This window comes from Lucilia cuprina, chromosome 6, assembly GCF_022045245.1.
Source record: "Lucilia cuprina isolate Lc7/37 chromosome 6, ASM2204524v1, whole genome shotgun sequence".
In the NCBI taxonomy this organism is placed as follows: domain Eukaryota; kingdom Metazoa; phylum Arthropoda; class Insecta; order Diptera; family Calliphoridae; genus Lucilia; species Lucilia cuprina.
The window spans coordinates 23,985,463-24,007,810 of NC_060954.1; the positions used below are offsets into that span (position 1 = coordinate 23,985,463).

Genomic DNA, 22,348 nt, shown 5'->3' on the forward strand with positions numbered 1-22,348 from the left:
TTTTGGAGGGCGATGTCTTTGTACTCATCGTTCCATTGCGACCAAAGTTGATTATAGGCAGAACTGCAGGCATCCTTAAAGGAGAGTTGAGCACTGATTTCCTGACCTGCAATTGCAGCAAGTTTAGCGGATTTGTCGGCTAGTTCATTGAAAGAGAGGCCAACATGGGCTGGTGTCCAAATTACATAAATTTTTTGTGTTTGTGCAACTTCAATTTGACGGATTATGTTTGCTACCAGAAAGTTATATGAGGTATTTTTCTCAAGAAGGAGACAGGCATTTTTGCTATCAGTGAATATGACAGCGTTTGTGAAACCATTTTCCGATATTATCTCTATCGCCTTTTCAAGGGCGTAAAGTTCACCTGTTAGGGAAGAAACGCTGTTAGGGATTCGAAAAAGGAAATTTTCCCCACTGGAAATATTACATACTGCACAGCCTGTCGAATCGGGATTAATGGAAGCGTCAGTTGCAAGGATGGCATATTCTTTGTTTTTATAGTGTTGATATTTTTCATAGAATACAGCTTTAATTACTTCGGTAGGTGTTGAATACTTGGATTGGGGAAGAAGGTTTAGGATAATGCTGAGCTTGTGTCGGTGCCAGTGTTGTCAAAGATTTGTTTGAATTTTTGGTAAATCGATCCTAAGCTGGATTTTGATGTTGGGTAATTAGCAATTTGATCATATAGAGTTCTGTTAAAAAACTTAAGATTTAACAGTTCCTTAAAGGCAAGATATTCCGACCTCTGTTTAGGGGGTATAACTAGCCCAAGTGCATATATTTTAAAGACATTGGTAGATGAATTGAGACCTAGGCATCTTCTTAACATGTGGTTCTGAAATGTCATAATTTTCGTATTAATGTATTTTGGAGCATGAGACATTGATGCCCGAGCATATTCGATTTTTGAGAATCGATATGGCGATATCTGGTTTTAAGCCACCCTTAATTGGCGTAAGCATTTTAACTGCTCTGGTAGCTGAGTGTGTCTCCGAAATTGCATTTTCGAAGTGATCCTTCATTGTTAGGCTGTTTTTGATATGTCTCCCAAGAAATTTAAGGCAGTTGACATTTACTATCCGGCTTATCCAGGGTAAGGTCAATTTTCCGATGGGCGCCTTTGGCAACATACATTGCGACCGTTTTTCCAGTGTTCAGTTGAAGGTTAAGATCATTAGCAGATGAATTAAATTGTGTGATTTTATGTTGTAGATTGTTCACAGCAGTGCTGAAATCTTTATGAATAGAGACAATCACGAAGTCATCCGCAAACTGAAATAAGTGAGTCATTTCATCAGCAAAGTCATGCAGTTGGGCTGTGTAAATATTGAAAAGAAGAGGACTTAGGCAGCTACCCTGGGGTAGTCCGTTAAAGATGTCCACCTGACTATTACCCAGTACAAGTCTGCGATGTCTGAGAAATTCAGTTACCCAGAGTATCCAGTTTTCTCCTCGACAGATGTTGAAACCTGTTTTTTAGCATCAGATTAATGATCTTGAGAAAGACCGAAATTAGGGCAATCGGGCGATAGCTTGTTATAAGTTCAGGATCCTTATATAGGAACAATTCGTATTGACCTCCAACTGTCACGAATAATCGTTAGTCTCCAGTGTTCATTAATGGCTGTTAAAAGAGCATATGTTGACTGGGGGGGTAGTTTCCTAATCATTGAGTAAGTGACGCCATCAATCCCAGCAGCTGTTTCCATAGTCTTTCCCTTAAGGATGTGTGATAGTTCCTGAAGCGAAAAAAGTTTGTCGTGATTATCTATGGTGATTGTAGAATGGGGGCTAAATGAGTTATTAGGGAGGTGGTCCCGAATATATTCCAAAAAGTTGAGGTTGTTGTCCTGATTCCATTTTGATGCGAAGTTTTGAGAGCCAGAATTTTTGCAAGCTCTAACAAATTTGTAGAATTGTTTGCTGTTTGATATATTGTTAAGTTCTGCTGTTTTGGAATCAAAGGCAGTTCTCTTAGCACGAGTTACCTCCTTTTGGAAATTTTTAATAGCTTGGCTTAAGGTGTTGGCGTTTTCAGAATTTTTCCTGAGGTTAAATGATTTCTGAGCTGCTGTTTTCAATCTATACCATTTTTCCACATCCTTGTTCCACCAGCCCTTAGGAGTCCTACGAGCGTTGTTTTTGGATTGATTTATAATCGTTTTTGTAGTTGATTCAATAAAGTCAAAGTTAGGTAGGAAGACCGTACGACTAAATTCACTAAGGATCTTTTTCTTGGACAAAAAGTTTGTTGCAAGCTGAGAGATTTCCTCTATGATGATATGTACGGCAAGTGGTGACTTCCACCTATCGTAGACTGAACGACATACCAGTTGGTGGATATATGTGAATTTGTATAGGTGAGATCAAGGACAGACCACGACATAGAGGGTCAGTCAATGAATTGTTCTTAAGTTGTTTAGATCCTCCGATTTTCACAGACCCCTCGAGAGGTCGCTTCGAACCACTTGGAAGTGGACCTTCCTCCTCCTATAATGATCGTGGTTACTACACTTGTGTCTTGCACTTTGGAAAAAAAGTCAGGCACACTTCATCAAAAGAAAACAGACAGAAATTAAGAATGATTTTCCTGTTATTTAGAGTCTCTATCTCTTAAAAAGAAAATTCGATCAATTTATATTTCACAGTTTCGTTCTTTGTAATTTCCATACACCGATTTATTTTTTATAATATTTTTTCCAAGTCTTTATCTTTTAAAAGAACCGTTATTTGTGTCTATGCATGTAGAAGAAACAACAACACCATAAATAAACTAGAAAAAGACGCGCTGCGATCAAAACACAACCTATCCCAACAAGAGAAATTTCAGTAATTGCTTTATTTTTTATATAATATAAACATTTTAAAAAAATTTTTCATCAAATGAATTCGCCATACTTATGGTTTTTGATATTTACGAAAACCAAAAGCAAAAACAAAATACATGGGAATGTTGTTGCAGAACTGCCACCCACCTATCTGAATTCGCCTTGCCGAAATCTTCTACACAATATTTTGACAGATCATATTACTTGGGTGCTCTTGTGAAGCCGGCTTTAACGAGCGACAATAAAGTAAACGCAAACACACTTACGCTCATACATGCATAAGGGATGAAGTTCACAACACGCGTTGAGGCGGCACGCTTTCAAACTTATCGCGCTTTATAAGCTGCAAGTAACACACCACCGCGTCATTTTGATCTTTTAACACTATTACTGTTAAAAAAAAAAATTAAGTTTTTTTTTAAATTTTTATGTCAATGTTGGTGACACGGCAGACGCGTTACAAACTACAGTGTGTAACTTGTTAAATGAATACACTATTCCAACTTTTTTTGTCAGAACCCTATAAAGCGTACAAGGCGTGGGTACACTTCCACCTTAAGTTTTTTTCTCATAAGCCAGTTGAAAAAAAACAGTAACAGTTAGATTTTTTTATTATAGAAATGACAATCGGATTGACAAAACTTATATATACAGTGTCTCTCATAAGTATTCGAATTTAGGTATAATATGAAAAGAAACCAATTTTAATAACATATTTTGTATGCAAATTTAATAAATAAATTTGTTTAATTCACTAGACAGTCCTTAGCTTTGATATTACGCTTTTTAAAACATTAAAAATTCACATTTACTTAAATTAATTTAGCTTTATTTAAAAAAGTCCATAAATTTACCTCACAAAAGTATTCGAATTTTTTCTGTATTTCATATTTGACTATATTATACGAAATACAAAACTTAGAATCGAATGTTTTTTTTGCTAAAAATTGTTTTAAGGGGTAACTATCAACCGAATCGATATAATTTTGGATCATTTGGTCCACAATTTTGGGTATATGTACCATCTTTTTATGTAATATCATTAAAATGGCGGTTTTTGGCAATATTTGTATTTTTTTTCTCCTTTTTCCCAGAGATAAAACCAAAATTTGTTATTGGGATTTAATATACCCCTTGGGCATCTAAAAATAATATTTTTTATTACAAGAATCTGTATTTAAACGTTCCAAGATATATTATTGGAATCATTCTTCTATCGCTAATTCAATTTATTGGAACTCAAGTCCATTTTTATAATACTAGGGTCAAATTTTTTCGGGGAAACTTGTCTTCTATATATTGTTTTAGATATCAGCTGTTATACGTTATAAGTTTTTAATATATTGTGGAAGTGTACAACTCCGAAGCATGCCTCGAAGAAACGCCATTCAATATAGTGGAATCTTTCTTTTTATAACCAATGGCCTCAAGGCTGAATGACACCATATAATTATGGTCTAACTAAAAAATATTTATATATATTTAAATATTATCTACTATGATTAAAATAAACCCAAAATTTTGAACATACTGTGTTGTTGTAATGGGCAACATAATCATGAATGTTATGAGTAGTAAAAACTAAAATCTACTGTATAGGATGACGTTTGGTTAAGGATGTTTTGGAGTTGTACACCGCTACGACGTCTTGAAAATTTAAAATATATTAATGCTAATATCTATAATTATATATACTAGCCAACTTTGTCCGAAAATATTGATCCTAGTGGTACGAAAAGGGACTTTAGATCCAGATAATTCAATTAGAAACAGATGAACTATATCAAAAATATATCTTGGAATGTTTAAAAACAGATCCTTATAACAAAAATTATTATTTTTAGATACCTCAAGGAATCTATTAAATCCCAATATTAAATTTTAGTTTTATCTCTTAAAAAAATAGGAAAAAAATGGCATATATGGTCAAAAATCGTAATTTTAATGATATTATATAAAAAGATGATACAAATACCCCAAAATTGGGCCAAAAATATCCTTTCGGGTGATAGTAACCCCTCAAAACAATTTTAAGCAAAAAGACCATTCGATTCTAATTTTTGTGTTTCGTAAAATATGGTCAAATATGAAATACAGGAAAAATTCGAATACCTTTATGAAGTAATTTTATGGACTTTTTTTTAAATAAAGCTAAATTAATTTAAGTAAATGTGAATTTTTTAAATTTTAAAAAGCGTGATATCAAAGCTAAGGACTGTCTAGACAATTTAACAAATTAATTTATTAATTTTGCATACATAATATGTTATTAAATTTGGTTTCTTTTCACATTATACTTAAATTCGAATACTTGTGAGAGACACTGTACATTCGAATTTTCATCTTCTAGAAATATACTTTTAAGTTACTTTCGGATGATAGTTAGAAAATTGCATCTATTTAACTTAAACAAAAAAAAAACATTACTATTGCATTTTTTTCCATCTTAAAGTATACGTTTTAGCGACTTCTAAATGATAGCTAGGAGAGAGCATATATTTTATAACAAGAAATTCAGGTTAGATAGTTTCTATAATTCTTAGACAAAGTCTAGTATGTTTAATTAAAAATGTTTTTATTTTAAATTTTGTCTCTCTTTATTAGTAATTAAGCAATTAAAGATTTTTTCTAGTTGTACGATTCGGCTTTCATTTGATGAACATTGCATTTTTAACCCATTTAGATTTATTTGATTTAAATCTTAACTTTCAATATTTTTTAGCCTATTTGCATGCTTAGGTCCTGTTTCTAGATCACGTAGGATCACTTTGAGCTAAAATTTTATTTTATTATTTTTTTTACTTAAAATATTCATACGATATCTGAGATCATTATATTCATATTAATACTACTGTTTTATACATAAATTATTTCTTAATCGACTCAGAAAACGATTCTAAGCCGATTGGTATACTTTAAGGTGGGTATAGGACGAATATTTTTGTGTGTTACAAACACCCACTTAAGTGGTGTAGGGTATAAATATTACGGAATAAAGTTAAAAAATAAATCAAATGCTCAATTTTTTAAATAATCACAATTTTAAACATACTGACTGGTGTAGGGTATCATATGTTCGGTTATGCCCGAATATACATTCATACTTGTTACATGATGTAATAAGTAAGGTGAGAGCGTTTCGTTTTTGTCAAAATGAAATTTCTAAAATTGTAAAAAAAGGTTAGAACAAAATAATTTGATTTTTGTCTAGAGTATGGGTTTTGTCAAAACTAAATTTCTAAAATTGTAAAAAAGGTTAGAACAAAATAATTTGATTTTATTTCACAATATTAACCATAGTAGAAAAAAATGAAGGTATAACCGTTCTCTCTTCTGACGTTTAAGCGATTTATTATTTTATATGCTACCGTATTTACTTTATAAATTCGAGTTTTTTGTTTACTTTTTATTTTTTTCAATTTAAAAATATAAAATGAAAATATATAAAATATATATTTATCAACATAAAATTCTAATAGCAAATAAAATAATAGAAGGTTAAAAGGTCCTTGCGGACGGACCTCGCGGTTTCAAGTTTGCTTGTAAGTAGTGCGGGCCATTCTCCCTAAAAACATAATTTGATTACTTCATCTTGTGTTACTTTAAGGTGGGTATTGGACCAATATTTTTGTATGTTACAAACATCAGCACAAACGTATAATACCCTCCCCACTATAGTGGTGTAGGGTATAAAAAGTGAAACAGCTGTTTCCATCTTACTTTTTTATTGTTTAATACCAATCGTGTAAAATAAAATTTTATTTTTGAAATAGTACTTTTGAACGATGAATTTCAAATAATTTTTTTATCAACAGAGTTTTTAATGTTTTTTAATTTTTCGCCCCATTCATTGTTGAACTTTTGCATTTTAAGTTGAATAGATTAGAATGAAACTGAAAAATAAAGTAAACATTCCGTTAGAATTTTGTTAAAAAATAATTAAAAATTAGTCTTTAAGTTTATTTTAATAAGCTTGGACATTGTTTTTGACATTAACAATATTAATATAAAGTCAATACTTGATTTTATTCCGTATTTTTTCCTTTTATTCGCTATACCTTAAACCAAAGAATAAATAAGAAGTGAAACGCTGTCAAAAAGTACCTAAGTCTACTGTCAGTCGGTACCTAACTCTAAGAATGTATTAGTAGAATTCTCAAGCCAACATAGTTGCAAAAAATCGGATTTAAAAATTTTAAAAAAAAAATTATTTCATTTGAATTTATATTTTAGAAGATTTCATTAAATATTTTGCAACATAATTTATCTATAAACATTATATGTGAACGTATCTTTGCTTTTTAATCTGCAATATTGAAATAATAATTAAGTTAGTTGAAATATTTCTTACTTGTACCATACGAAAATTTACAACATTGTTCTTTTTTCGTTTTAATTTCAACAACAAAAATTAAATGTCAAAAAAATAAAAAATATTTTTTTGTTTGTAAAAAATTAAATCTTTTGGGGCTATTAAATATATTTAAAGTGTACAAAAAAATAATAAAATATAACGTTAAGTGATAAAAAATATTTTCAATTTCTATAAGCCACGAATTTTCGCGACAAAGTTTTGAAGTTTGGAGAGAGAGTAAGTTTCTTACATATGTGTTGGAGTTACACAGAACTCGTCTGTGAGAAGAGCGTAACGTTGTTGTTGTAAAAAAATGACAGCGTTTCACTTCTTAGTGTTCAGTGCCTTAAACGTTCTAAGTTAGTTAATGTTACAAATTTTGGTGTTCTTTATATCGAATCTTCGTTGAAGAGAGATTCGTTATGTCTTTCGTTTTGTATTTAAAGTCCAACAATTATCTAAAAGTTATTTCTGAAATAGTAAGATATCATATAACATTTTGTAGTAAATGAGCTATATTTATACATACATACTAATCGTCACCTGAAACGTAAACGGCTCTAACTAACCAAAACATTTAAAATCAATTGTAGATTTTAATGTATTGAATCACAAAAATTGGACTCCTCCGACCAAAATTAGCAATTTTATTTACAAAAAAACAAAAGGTACTTTCTACAAAAACATTTTAATATTACAGGCAAAAGCCCCATTTTTGTATATACTACATATAGGGTTGCCAGATTCCGATTCACAAAACGCTGGACAAAAAAAAACTGATAAAATGTTAATTATACCCTACACCACTTTAGTGGGGAGGGTATAGGGCAGGTTCGCTGTCCATGTAAACCTTATGCGCAAGGTACAGGCCGCAATTTTCAAGATAGGGCCTTTTGGCTTATAATTAATTTAAATGATCTATTATGTTAACAAAAGTCGAAAAAACTTAGTTTAATAGAACTTTAAATGACACTACCGATTTTTGTAATGATCGGGCTTCATTTGACCCTATCCCCCATACAAACTTCCCTTCAGAAAATGACTTAAAGATCAAAATTCACTTAAAAACACTAATAACACTTTTAAATTCTACATAAATAATATTGAAGAAGACTTAACTCCCCCTACCAACAATTTTAAGGATAGGGCCATATTTTGCCCTACTCCCCTTACTACCTACTCCCTCTTAAAAAAATATTTTTTTTGCAAAAAAAAGTAAAAATATTCCGAAATAAAGTTAAAAAAACAAACCAAATGCTTTATTTTTTAAATAATCCCCATTTTTAACATACATACTGACTGGTGTATGGTATCATATGGTCAGCTACACCCAACTACATATTATGTTTTTGTTTTGTATAAATAATTTCACAGTGATACACCAAAACATGTCATATCGCGACTCATCACTGCCTATATCTCTGGACTTTTTGATTTTTATGCAAATATACTTTTCGACATCCCTTAATCAAAAATTCTATAAAATATAATTTGTTAATAATTTTTGTTTTAACCATATCTCCGATTCTTATAGACCTATTTTACTTGTTTTAAACAGTTAAAATTTATATTCCCGAGATTTATGGAGCGTAGTTTCTCACATTTTAATGGTCAATATTTAATAACAAAAAACATTTTAATTTAATTTTGACATATAGCTATACTTTAGAAAAATATATTTCTTTCGAAATATGAGTTAAGAGAGACTTTATGACCAATTATAATAACGTGTAGCGAATGTAAGCATTGTATCCATAACTTCAGGGCTATTTACCTGTGTAAAGGCATTCATCCACATTCGCAGAAGAACTGTTTAAATTAAGAAGTTAACAAGATAAAATAAAACCTCGTTTTCATCTTTATCTTTGCATGTAACGTGGTCATTGATCGTCGTACGATTTTAAATGTTATTACAACTTTTGCAGGGAATACAATATCCAATATTTTGGTAATGATTATTTTCGCAAGTCATCATTTGATTTCGAATTATTTTGTTTTCATTTTCCTTAGCTATGTTACTTAAGAATATTAGTTAGAATTTTAGAATTTCGACTTATTATCACAGCATTTGTTTATTCAGAATTTTAAATTGGCCTAGAAATTGCATTTTTACTTTAAATTTTAAATTTAATTTTGTGGACTTAATTTACTCTTACCAAATTTCATAAAAATTAGAATTTCATAAAAATTGAAATCACGGACAAGATTTGTTCGCCCCATAAAGTGATTTTAAGCTGATCAGTGCACCAAAAGGTAGTGGTAATAACATTTAAAACAGGGACGATATGCATTACACCGTGATACAATTTTACATTTTTTTGTTGGACTTGAACGACACTATACACATATGAAACCTGAGATCATATATAGTAGAATAGCGTTTTCAGTTTTTCATTTTGTGGTTTTTTCTCCTTTTTAAAGGACTTCGAAGTTTCAAGGATATAGAAATTTATTTAAATAGTTCTGCTCATTAGTTTTTCTTTATATGGATATCGAATGAAAGGGGACAATTTCTAGAAGTAGATAATTTTTTTTATTTTTACTTTTCAGGACGAAAAGTTGTAAAAACTTCTTTTGAAAAAATATATCCTTTTATATCCTTGAGAATTTCCAACATATTTTTCTAAATATATGTTGAAACCATGCATATACTTTAACATATGCTTAAATTTCGTTCTTATAGCTTTATAAGTTAAGCCTAAACAGAAAAAACATATTATTAAGTTCATTAAAAAAATACTTTTATCGATACAGCAATTAAGATTACAAAAATATTAGATAGTATTTTTTGGACTTGAACAAGTCCACATACTCATGAAAATGAATATCGTATATAGTGAATCTGCGTTCTCAGTTTTTAATTTTCTGATTCTTTCTTCTTTTTAAAGTACTTCAAAGTTTGAAGGATGTACAAATTTATAAAAAAAATAAACAAAAGGACATTTTTTACAACTTTTCGTCTTGAAAAGTAAAAAATAAAAAAAATTATCTACTTCTAGAAATTGACCCCTTTCATTTGATGTCCATATAAAAAATATTACAATTAAATGAATTCATTTGCATTCTTTAAAATTTAATTATCTAAACTTTAATTTTTTCGGTCTGTCACATACATATTTCCATATATGTATATATTTATGTAAGAGTTAAAATTAAATACTAAAAACAAAACAATAAAACAACAATTTAGTCTAGTTAGATTGAAATCATAACGTAGTTGTATAACATATGTAAGTACAACATGAAACTTATTGTCAAGTTATTGTAGTATACTAAAAATTTATATTTGGCTGGACAAACTAAATTTTTGCCTGAAACTGGACAAGCACCAAAAAATATAGACAATCCAGCCAAGCTGGCAACCCTAACTACATATGCCATTGTCAACTATTATATGATAGGTTTCACTACTAATCATTTTATTTATTGAATAAAAATAAATTGTGGTGATAAATATAAAATTTTTAATTTAAACCATAATTTTAAGTTAGATAGGGCCGCTCACGTTTTAGGTGACGAGATATGTATGTACATACATATGTATGTATATGTTTTCAATCGTACCTTTGGTTTAGATACGATAGATACATACATACGTTTTTACAATATAATATAATTCAATAAGTATATATGCATGTATTAATGTACTATCTACATACATGGCTAAGTAAGTGTTTATTACTGGGTCTTTACGAAAACCAATCAAATATCTTTAAATTTTATATACCTACATATACCATCAATGGATGTAAATAATGTTTTTAAATCTCTCTTTAAAAAAATAGTTAAGAGAATATATTTAGAAGAGAAAATAAACATTTAGTTGCTTTTCGCTGATCATGAGTCATATGATATACGAACGTATTTTTTTGGTTAAGAGTATTTATCATCGATTCTTATTCTCATTGTAAATTGATTTTCTTGGCTTTACTTTTTTATGGTCGCTTCATTTATTAGAAAACGTGTAGTATTCGTATTCGGCATTGTGCTTCCATCTAGAGAGCACATAAGGCAAACGCAACCGCATCAACTTCCATATAATATAATATATCAACCCACGTCTGTTTTTTTTACATTTTTGGAAGAATATGGCAGTTTTTTTGTTAACAATACCTAAGTAATATGCAGAGCCATTAGTTCATTTCAAGAGGATATATTAGCCATTATTTTTTTCTGCAGTTATCTTTACAATTACTTTGAACTGCTAAAAAATGCAACTCTACAAAAAAAATTAAATCATTTTGCAACACTAGATTTTGACATATTTGGGCGCCCTGACAACATAACATACGATAAGTTTGCAGTTGTCAAAATTTCGGTGGTACTGTGCAAATGTATTATAAATAATGTGAAAAATGTAAATAATAAAAATTATATATTTAAAAAGTATATAAAATTTAAATATTTAAGTGCTTAATCTATCGATAAAAGTGAAATTTCTTTAAATTTAATATTTTACTTTGTGAAAATTTAAAAATTTATTCACAGCTGCTAATCATAAGCGGTCGTCGTAATGTGTGTTCTGAAACCTGTGAGTTTACTTATGTAGATGTGCGTGTGTGTATTTTATGTTTATTTTTGGATGTAAATATACACCAAACAAATCAACTTCATCAAAAATATTTAATGAAAATATTTTAAACGCGTTGTGTTCTTACATTTAATACGTTATTAAAAATTACTTAATATTACTATAACTGCAAATAAAAAGCATCGAGGTGGATAATTTTTATCTAAGAATGGATCCTTCGCGTGGAGACTCGCGCTATAATTTAAATTACTCGATGAGTAGTATTGGATTGTCTTTAGCGGATCAAGCAGATATGTATGGGAACCCAAATGCTTTAGGAGGCAGACCTCCAAGTACTGGTATTTTACAAGGCATTAGTGGAGTTGGAGGAGGTCCTCCTGGAGGACTTTTATCCCGTTCTGCTGGAAATCTTATGTCAAATACCCAATGCCAATCTTTAGGCAGCAACAATACTAGTGGTCACGGCGGCAACCAGCAAAGAGGTTTGAAAAGAGCAGGCTCTGATTGCTATGAAGATTCCCATCATCGTGTAAGTGCCGGTAGTATTACTTCTCTTCAAGGACTGGATGCTTGTGGAAGCACGTCAAATGTACAACACAGTAGCCAGCAGCAACCGCAATCAAGCAGTGCTAGTGTACAAGATATTGTGGATGAAAGTTATAACATACAGAGCAAAAAGTCCCCACCGGCTAATGGTAAAAAAACGAAAGGTCGAGTCAAAATAAAAATGGAATATATTGATAACAAATTGAGACGTTATACAACGTTTTCAAAACGTAAAACAGGAATCATGAAAAAGGTGAGTATTTTCCAAAGTTTTAAATTTATACAATTTTATGCTAATTTGCAAATACCTATACAAATAATTTTAGTACTATATGTACATTTGCATGATCGTCGGCGGCATCTACTAAGATTTAAATTTAATTTTATTTTTTTGGATAAAGGAATCAAATACTAACTTGGATATTTGTAAGCATTTTTTAATCTTTTAATATTGTATGTTTGTTAGCCTATATAAGATAATTTTAAAGTCCTTCCCGCCAGTAAGTAATTGTGCACGCATCTTGATATGTTTAGTATTGTTTTCTTGCTATTCTTTTTATTGTTATTTAGATAATTCGAATAGAATACCAGTAGTAACTAGCTACCGCCTGTGTTTGCAAAGAATAGTTAATTGTAAAATTTAGAAGAATATGTGTGCATATAGACCCAAATGTCATTTAAAGCGTGGGTATTAATGTGCATATGCCATAAGAAAAATAAAACAACAATTGCGGTTCCAATGACAATGACTGCGATAATATGTATTTTCGTGAGGATATGTGCATTGCCATGACAATAGTGGATACTATTGAAATGTGGAAACAACAATGGGTACGAAATGCACAAACAGTAGCGACGAATTAAATAGCAAGCTAAAGATATATTTATTTTAAAATTATATAAAGCAATTAAAATATCCGAATTTACTGAAAACTCCTATTTTTGTTTCGTTAATTAAATTTTATTTACAACAAGCAAAAATATTTTTCTTATCCTAGAAGAAAAATATAGTTAAACAAGTGGTAACAAAAATATCAAAGTTTTAATTCTTTTCTATTGTATTAAATTTGTTCATTTAATTTATTATGTTTAAATTATATATAAATGAAATTTGTATAGCCTTATGAATAAACAATTAGCTGAAATCGTGAACAGATATTGCCCATTTTAAATGCCAAACATACTGTATCAATATAAATAACTATACTTTCTTGCTACTTCCATATAGACTCTATCCTGTTTCCAACAGAGAGACTGACGGAGACGTCTCTTTTTGGATAATGGGTATAAAAATGAAAAATTGTTTACTAAATACATTTATACATACACTGCGAATCACTTATATAATGAATTTAATTTTGTCAACTTTGAATGAAAATATCTTGTAAACTAAATATTGGACCTCTAACTTCTACATAAATATAATATGTTTTTATTCAGATTTAAATAAGGATTTTTTATGCATCACATGAATAAAGAATTTGTATATAAGGCGGAATCTTGGAATTTAAATCTATTAATGTTATAATGCTACTAGCATACCCTGGGTGCTTCGCTACCCTATTCGAAGTTAAATTAAAATAAAATTTAGATTACAAAAGTGTTAAAGATCAACAATTTTATGAAAGAAAAAGTACAAAAAAATGATCTCGTATAGATTGTCAGTCTGTGTAGTTTATCTTCCATGTTCTTTGGTTCTATATTGTAGAAAATTAAAAAAATAAATATCTTACAGATTTTTAGAACCTTGTTTATTTAATTTCTTGTTTTTACGTTCAATAATTTGTCTAAAAGGTACACATTAATGAATGAAAAAGTACCCAAATGTTCTCTTTTATATGTTATAATTCAATAAGAATGATGTGTGCTTGAATTTATGTTTTTATACCTATAGAATCTATAGGTTAAATTTTATCGAAAATTGAAAAAAGTACAAATTAAACAACCAAACCAACTAAAAATGTCTCATACAGATTTTTTTCAATCAGGACCCTACATTCTAGATTTTTAGTTTCTAGGCTCAAAATTATCAGTTAAATAACGATAAAAAAGTAATGAAAAGTTTCCTTCTTTAGATTCTCATACACTTCTCACAGGATGTTTCGTGCTTTATTTAGTTCAATGTTACAGAAAATTCGTTGAATAATAAAAAATGTACTTCTTACAGGTTATCAATCATTTAGGACTCCTCATGTTAAATTTTATTTTTATATGTTCAATAAACCAAAAAATTCAAAAAGTGTCAGTTAAAAAATACAAAATTTCCAAAAAGTTCTGACATATACATATATTCTTTTAATCGGGAAGTTAGTGCTTTAAGTTCTAGTCTTGTAGACCGGAGGTCGTGGATTCAATTCACACCTGAGGCACCGGTAAAGGAGCGCACGACAGAGACCTAGGTGTATATCTTCGGATTTGACATATATGCATCCTCCTTTCAAACTAAATATGTACAAACCAATAAATAAAAAACAAAGTTTTTCAAAAAAGTACCAAAAATAAGTAAGATTTTTACCCATTAAACGTCCGAATTTCCCAAAAGTATCAAACTTACATTCGTAATTTTTTAATAAGGTATGAATGTGATATAAATTTTATTTTTATGTTCACTGGTTAAAAAAGTACAAAAGGTTAAAAAAGTACCAAAATACAGTTTTTACCGATTTACTCCTAAAATGAACCGAATTTCGAAAAACTAACAGACACTTGTCCGCTTATTTTTTGAATAAACAATGATAAGTGTAACATACCCATTTTTACTCCCTAAAAATTTGAATTTCTGAAAACCCTTCTTAGTGAATCTACATGACCAAACATACATTTAGAGTCAAAATATCATGTTTCTAGGTTCAGCCCTTTAAGCTGTGCGATGATCAATCAGTCAGTAACGTAACTTTTTTTGTATATATTGATAAGATTTGTGAATGGAGATGTCTTTAACATACGGAAAACTGTGCAAACATATGCACGAGTTTGAAATATGTCTTCAAAGTTTGTTGCAGTTCTCTACTCGTTATTGCTTTTTTGTACATGCTTTCATATTTTAGCTTTAACTTTAAATTTTACTAAAGTAATTGCAAACTAGTGGCTGTTTATTTCTAGTTATTCCTGCTAGTTAGACGGTATTCCACTGGATTTTAAAATTATTATTTTACGAAAGTTTTAAGAGCCTTCTCCTGTCTAATTTTGTTTAAATTTAAAATACTACTGTTTAATATTTACGATGTGAATTTACAGATTCCGACAAGTTTCTATAAAATATAGAATAAGTCGTTATTGAAATTAGTAATGCATAAGAAATTACTTATAGGTAAAGGCAATGTACACTAAACTGGTATATGCATTTTGAAGTGGATCTACATAACCAAAAACACATCTACTGTCAAAATAAAATGTTTGCTATTTTATTGGGGAAAAAGTACCAAAAAACAGGGAAATCTAATTTTATTCATACTCATTGGGCTAATTTTTATAAAATATGAAAAAGTAGTTTATTTACTAACATAAAATAAACTGTTGGTATATTATTTTGGAATTCGAGTTAAAACACTATTTTTCCGGAACAAATGAATGCAGATTTGAATCGTTTGAGTTGTATCTGTGATATATAGATTAAAATACGGAACATTTTGTAAACTTTATTCTCGAAAAAGTATAGTTCTAAGCAAAAAGGGGAAACTTGTACTCTTTTTATTAATACTTTCCACTTAGGTAAAATTTATTCCATTTTTGGTACTTTTTCTTCCTTCAAATGATACTCTTTGTATGTTCTTTAATATGAACTCAAAACACATGATTATTAAACATACACAGTCCTCATTGAATAAGATTCTTTAAGAGACAACTTTTTAGTAATTTTTATTTCATAAATTGTACTTTTTAAAGTTTCTAGGAACATTAATTTTAACATACATGGTCTTGACTGAATAATGTTCTGTAAGTGGGGACTATTTGGTACTTTTCTATTCTTCAAATAGTACATTTTTTATAATGGTTAACTGGAACACACACAGTTATTATATGAGAGAGATTTTTGTACTTTTTCGTTTTTCCGATGGTTTATTTTAATATTTTTACGATATTGAACAGAGATATTGAAAATAAAATTTAAAATGTAGGGACCTTAGTATAAAACTAAAACATTAAAAAAATGTTAATTTTAATTTTCTATAAAAGTGAACTAATTTTTTTATGTATTTCATTTAAGTTAGGGTAGCGAAGACTGTTCGTTTGTGTGTTTGTTACGCTTTCATGGCAAAACTTCTGAACCGATTTACATGAAACCGCTAATAGGTCTAGCCACAAAAGGAACAATAGACTATATAAGATCTTGATCAGATGCCACACCCCTTTTTATGCCAATTTTTTGTAAAACTACACCAATTTTTCAATCACAATATGCAAAAACTACTAAACCGATTTACCTGAAATTTTGCATACCGATAGTTATAAGCTTGGAAAGAACTATAGGCTATATAAGATAGTGATCCGATGCTACGCCCCTTCCTACGCCCACTTTTTATAAAAATATCCTTACCTATATATAATCCTATAATTATATGAAAGATAATGTCTGTTTGTTTCGCTTTAACGGACAAACTACTGAACCGATTTAAATGTAATTTAGAACACTAAGGGCGGGTTTCTTACTACTCAGTTAAACTAGGCTTAACTTGCTGTTAGATTAAACTCGGAACAAATTTAGGCGGACTTTAACCGATGATTGTGTTTTTCAGTTTTAGATTTAAGCTCAGTTAACTTTGTTAGTATTGCCAAGTTTTCACTCAAAAACATAAACAATGAACAGCTGTTTTTTGCAAACAATACTTTTGTAAAATGGAAAATTTTGGAAAAATGTTTAATAAACATTTAAAACAATAATTAATAAAACAAAACAAATCAGAAAATTGCAAATTACTTAAAATATTACGTTTTTGTTCTTCCGAAATCATTGTTTTATTGTTTTTGTTAATTGTGTTTTCTCACTTATAACTTGAGTTTAATTGGCCAATTACACTCAGTTAAACTAAGATAATACGTAACTTTACTGATAACTGAAAAACACGAAACATATATTAAACCAGATTTAACCAAAGAATGATGATTATCTTTATCAGAATAACTCGCCCTAATAGTTCTATTCTAAAGTGGAACAATATGCTATATAAGATCATGATTTGACGTCACGATTCTTCTTATTCTCATTTTTTTAACATAATTGTCATACAAAATTTCCATTCGAGACTTACAGAAAACTACTGAACCAATTTACATGAATTGGTATAACAATAGGTCTGACCTCAGGATCTGGATTGGACGCCATGCCTCTTTTTACTCTAACTTTTTGTAAAACAATTATCAAACCAAATTATTTTCAGGCAAACAAAAAACAACTGATCCGATTTTCATAAAAACTATTATAATAAATGTTGTGGAATGAACAGTACCAAACATTACATCTTCAAAATGTATAATATGTATTTAATAATAAATATATATGAGACTCTTTTTACTCTTTCACTACATAACTACTAAACCAAAAAATATGAACCGATTTTAAAGAAATTTGGCAACATACAATGCATTTTTGGAATCAACTTTTTGATCTGGATTTTATGCTTCATGAAATTTAGCATGACAATATGAGAATATATGGGAATTATTATTTAGTTAAGTTTTTAATCAAAAATTTATTTTTCTTTGAAAACTATATAATGTTTAACTAACTTTACTGTTACGTAAAATAAAAATCTGTAATCAATTTGATTTATTATCAAAAATCGATTTTTATCTAAAGCGTAAAATTGGTCGTAGATCCGTATATAATTCTCCCATCACTTATATTTTCCACCGGAAAACTATTCTTGTTTCAAAAACTGTAATCTGCTGTGTATCAGAAAATAACTATTTTAAATTAGAATCGGATGTAGTTTCCTACGATCCGAAGAAACACGGGCAACGCCGGGTACACGCAGCTAGTTTAATATAATGCAAAATAATGTAAACATAGAAACCGTTATTTACAAAGTAAGTCTAACAAATAAGTAGATGTTTGGTATAAAATTTGATAATAAAATGAAGTGTTATATATCATTGTAAAGCTAAAGAAATTACTTGTATAATGATGTATATATTATATAGCTAGCTAATAAGCTAGGATTAAATATGGTTTAAAATAATAAAATAAAACACAAAAAAGGAAACAGAAAAAACATTTCGAGGAAATTTTATGAGGTTTATAATGTAACAATTTCAATTAATACATTATATAATTCTATGTAAAAAATTGAAAAACTTACAAATTTTCCGAAAAATTACGACATTTGTAGTACAATACAAATTTTTTTTTATGTCATTGAAATCGTCTCGGAAAGACCTTTCATAAGATACAAAATTTTTGTGACAAAAATGTGAAAATAAATCATAAAATCCTTAAAAAAATTACCTTTTTATCTTTTGATAGAGCACATCAAATATTGACGTCAGGACAAAAATTTTGAGAAATTGTATCTTAGAATGAACTACATTTTCATTTTCGGTACATGAGTAACTTCAATTTTGGGACCCTAATATACATATGATCGTACATTCTCTAGAATATTTGACTCAGAGGTATCATTTGAAATATTTTTAAAGCAGAATCCTATGATCTACAATTCATAATAGAGGAGTTTATTATAAAAAAACTTTTTGAGGTACTTCTATAGAAAAGAAAGTATACTGTATTACGTATTTTGTAGATTTAATCCATTAAATTAAATTTAAAATTAAAAGTATAATTGCAACTTCTAATCTATTTGAGATTTTACATAGATGTTGTAATAACAAGTCGAAATTCAAAGATAAATGATTTAATAAGAATAAAATAGCTAAGTTATGCAAGATGGTAATCAAAATATCTCTGTTCAGATCCACCACAATTTCCAAAGATTTTATAATTTTATTATATAAAAATAATAAATTGTCCCACTTTTATATTTATAGTTGAAAATTATTAACCAATAGAAACACAGATTGTTTGACGTCAGAGATCTTACATGCGCAGAAAGTTTTAATTATTTTCACCTGACGACGTAATCTATAATTAATTTATCTTGGTACGTAGTACTAAAGCGCATGATAAAAATAAAGAAGGTAGTGTCAATCAAAAATTTTTTTTATCAAATAAGGATTTTTGAAGTTTAGTTTTTTGTGAGCATTATATAAAGCGTTGCCACATTCTTAAAAATGATTTTGATTTTCGAGACTAAAAATTTACAAAAAATGTGTAATTTAAAATTTACAATTTAAATAATAATGTACTATTACGTTATTTTGGACTATTTGGAATAGCAGTTTAGAAATTTCAGATTTATTTCCAAAAAAATCGATTGTGATCGGAGATATGTATATACATACCTTAAAACTCAATGTTTGCAGATCGGAAATTTTACATATATCTAGCCATTGTTGTCGTTTGTTGGGTAATGTAGGGACTTTAAAAATATGTTTGCTTAAAAAATAGTTGGTATTTTAGCAGTTGGGGACTCATTTTTAATATTTGAAAATTAAGATCTTCCCTTTAATTCCAATTTAAAAGTAAACGTTTTTATATTTTTCAACAAATGAATGAAAATTTTTCTTAAACTTCAAATATATGGGAAAATTTTAAATTAATATGGTATTACTATTTTTTTGAAAACGTCAAAATCCTTAAGCATGTCAGATATAGAATTTTAAAAAATATAGAGAGAATGACACTACCTTCTTTATTTTTACCATGCTAAAGCGGTTGTCAAACAAAAAATTGTATTCTCTTCATACAGACGAGCTCTGAGAGAATAAAACAAAATTGAGAGAACTAAACGCAAATTTTTTTTCGCAAAATTACGAGGATATTAGTTTTAGTTTTTAGTTATCATTTTTCTTATCATTTAAACTTAATTTTTATTATTTTTTGCGACACTTTTAATCTATTTAAAACTCCGAAAATAATTTATATTTTACAAACGAAAAAATAATGTTTTTTATTCTTTGACATTTCATTTTAATTAATTTAATTAAAAGAAAAAATTTTAATTAAAAGAAAAGTTGTACATTTTCGTATTGAAAATTAAAAAAGTATTTTACATACTTTTTTCATTTTCCATTTGTACAGAAAAAAATACAAAAATATGTGTTTATAAATGTTTTAGATTCTGTAAAATAAGAAGATTAGTAATATGAGTTTATTTGTATTTTTAACTACCTTCTTTAACATATAAATCAGACTTATTCAAAGTTATTCGCAAAGTTTATAAAAAGATGACCATCTAGATTTAATCTTCTTGGCCATTGGAAATTTTATTTCATAATCTAATTAAATCTAAAATGGATAAAAGAAATATATTTACTGTATTTCAAAATACAGGCAAATTCCGGTATAATGGATGATGTCAGGTCAGGGTAAATCGAAAACTATAAAAAAATGAACTAGAGAATGGATGACTGAGTCTCATTCTAATAATTAAAAAATCCTGGAGTAATTGTGGAATGTTTTAATATCTTCGAAAAAATCTGGAAAATTGTATTAATTCAATGTATCCGGTTTAAACTTTATTCAGCTAAAGTTATCATTAAATTCACATCTATCGGATTTAGGCTTTTTAGATTGTTCGATAGGTCAGACATCGTCCACTGAAATGCAAAAAGGCATAACAACCAAAAAATTTAAATCGACTTTTGGATTGAAAATTGTCTACTACTTTGCATTATATTAAACTTGCTCAATCATGTTTTTGACATTAACAATATAAATTTAAAGCCAAAAGCTAGATCTTATTACTTTTTTTCTTTTTATTCGCTATATCGAGTATAAAATTTCTTAAACGTTCACTATAAGTATAAGGTAGTTAATGGTAAAAATTTTTCTGTTCGTTATATCGGATTTCCGTTAAAGTGAAATTCATTATAACGGGATTTCCCTGTGACCACTTGGGTTTTACCAATTGTGTAGCAGATGACTTTGTGTACTCCGGTAATTTTTTAAGAATGTGTTTATGGTCTCAGACTCCTTAATTTCTTGAGTACACTGTCTCCAGTAAATTACAAATTCCTCTGAAATAACAGTTGGACATCTTAGATTATCTAGAGCAACTGAATAGTTTTCTTCAGTTTCTATTTAATATATTAAATATTGTTATAGGATAAATTTATTAGAAATCATAAATCTTTGATTGATAAATTTCTTAATATAAATATTTCTGTTGGAAAAATGGATCAACTTTTTTTCCAATCCTGCACAACTTAAAACAAAACATTCTATAAATATTTAGATATGGTTGTGATTAGTAAAGTTTTTTTAAAACTGCCTGTCATTTGATAATCTTGTTTATTTGGCCTCATCGGCTATATGACTGCAATTAAATAGTTTACTAAGGAGTGAGATCGAAAAATTCTTAACACACGTTTTTCATTACATTTTTCAACCAAAGTATTATTTGATTTTTTTTGATCAAGTTACCTTTGAAAAACATGTCAGTTATTATGTGTAATGTCAATTATATTAATTTTTTTGTTAATCTGATTAAAATGAGTGACCAGAAAAAAGTGCGTACTGAAATTATTAAATATTTTCAACTAAACCCAACTTGGTCTTACAAAAAGTTGGCCAAGCATACAAAGGTCTGCCGTCAAACTGTTTCCAATGTTATTGGAAATGGTCCACATTATGTTTCTAAAGCCAAAAAATAGAACGCATTTTCAAAAGAGCTCCCAACACATCCGGTAGGAAAGCAGCTCGGTTAGCTCAGTGCTCGGACTATTTGGTACGAAACGTTAAATCTAATGCAGGTTTAAAAACATACAAGGCTCAAAAAGTTCCTGACAGGAACGCTGCTAAAAATTTAGAGGCCAAAAACAGAGCACGGAAATTGAAGTCAAGTTTTATAAAAAAATATTCTTGCTGCATAAGTAGATTTTAAACGGAGATGGACTACATGTTCGAGCAAAGTGACAGAAAGCACTATAAAAACGTTAATGGAAGGGTTTTCGAAAAGGGTTCAAAATTTCATCACTAGTTATTAAAACTATAAAAATATTTTTTTTGTTGTAAATTGTAATAATAAT

General features: G+C 28.9%; 1 protein-coding gene across 4 annotated transcripts in view; it reads left to right on the top strand.

The window, feature by feature from the left end:
• Positions 1-11,548: 11,548 nt before the first annotated feature.
• The window catches only part of LOC111688862 (serum response factor homolog), a 307,273-nt gene continuing 296,473 nt past the window's right edge, over positions 11,549-22,348 (top strand). For all 4 annotated transcript variants that reach the window (XM_046954245.1, XM_046954248.1, XM_046954247.1 and 1 more), the window contains exon 1: positions 11,549-12,515. In XM_046954245.1, coding sequence (XP_046810201.1) covers positions 11,925-12,515 — 591 coding nt within the window. In that variant the 5' untranslated portion in view covers positions 11,549-11,924. The remainder of the gene's footprint in view (positions 12,516-22,348) is intronic.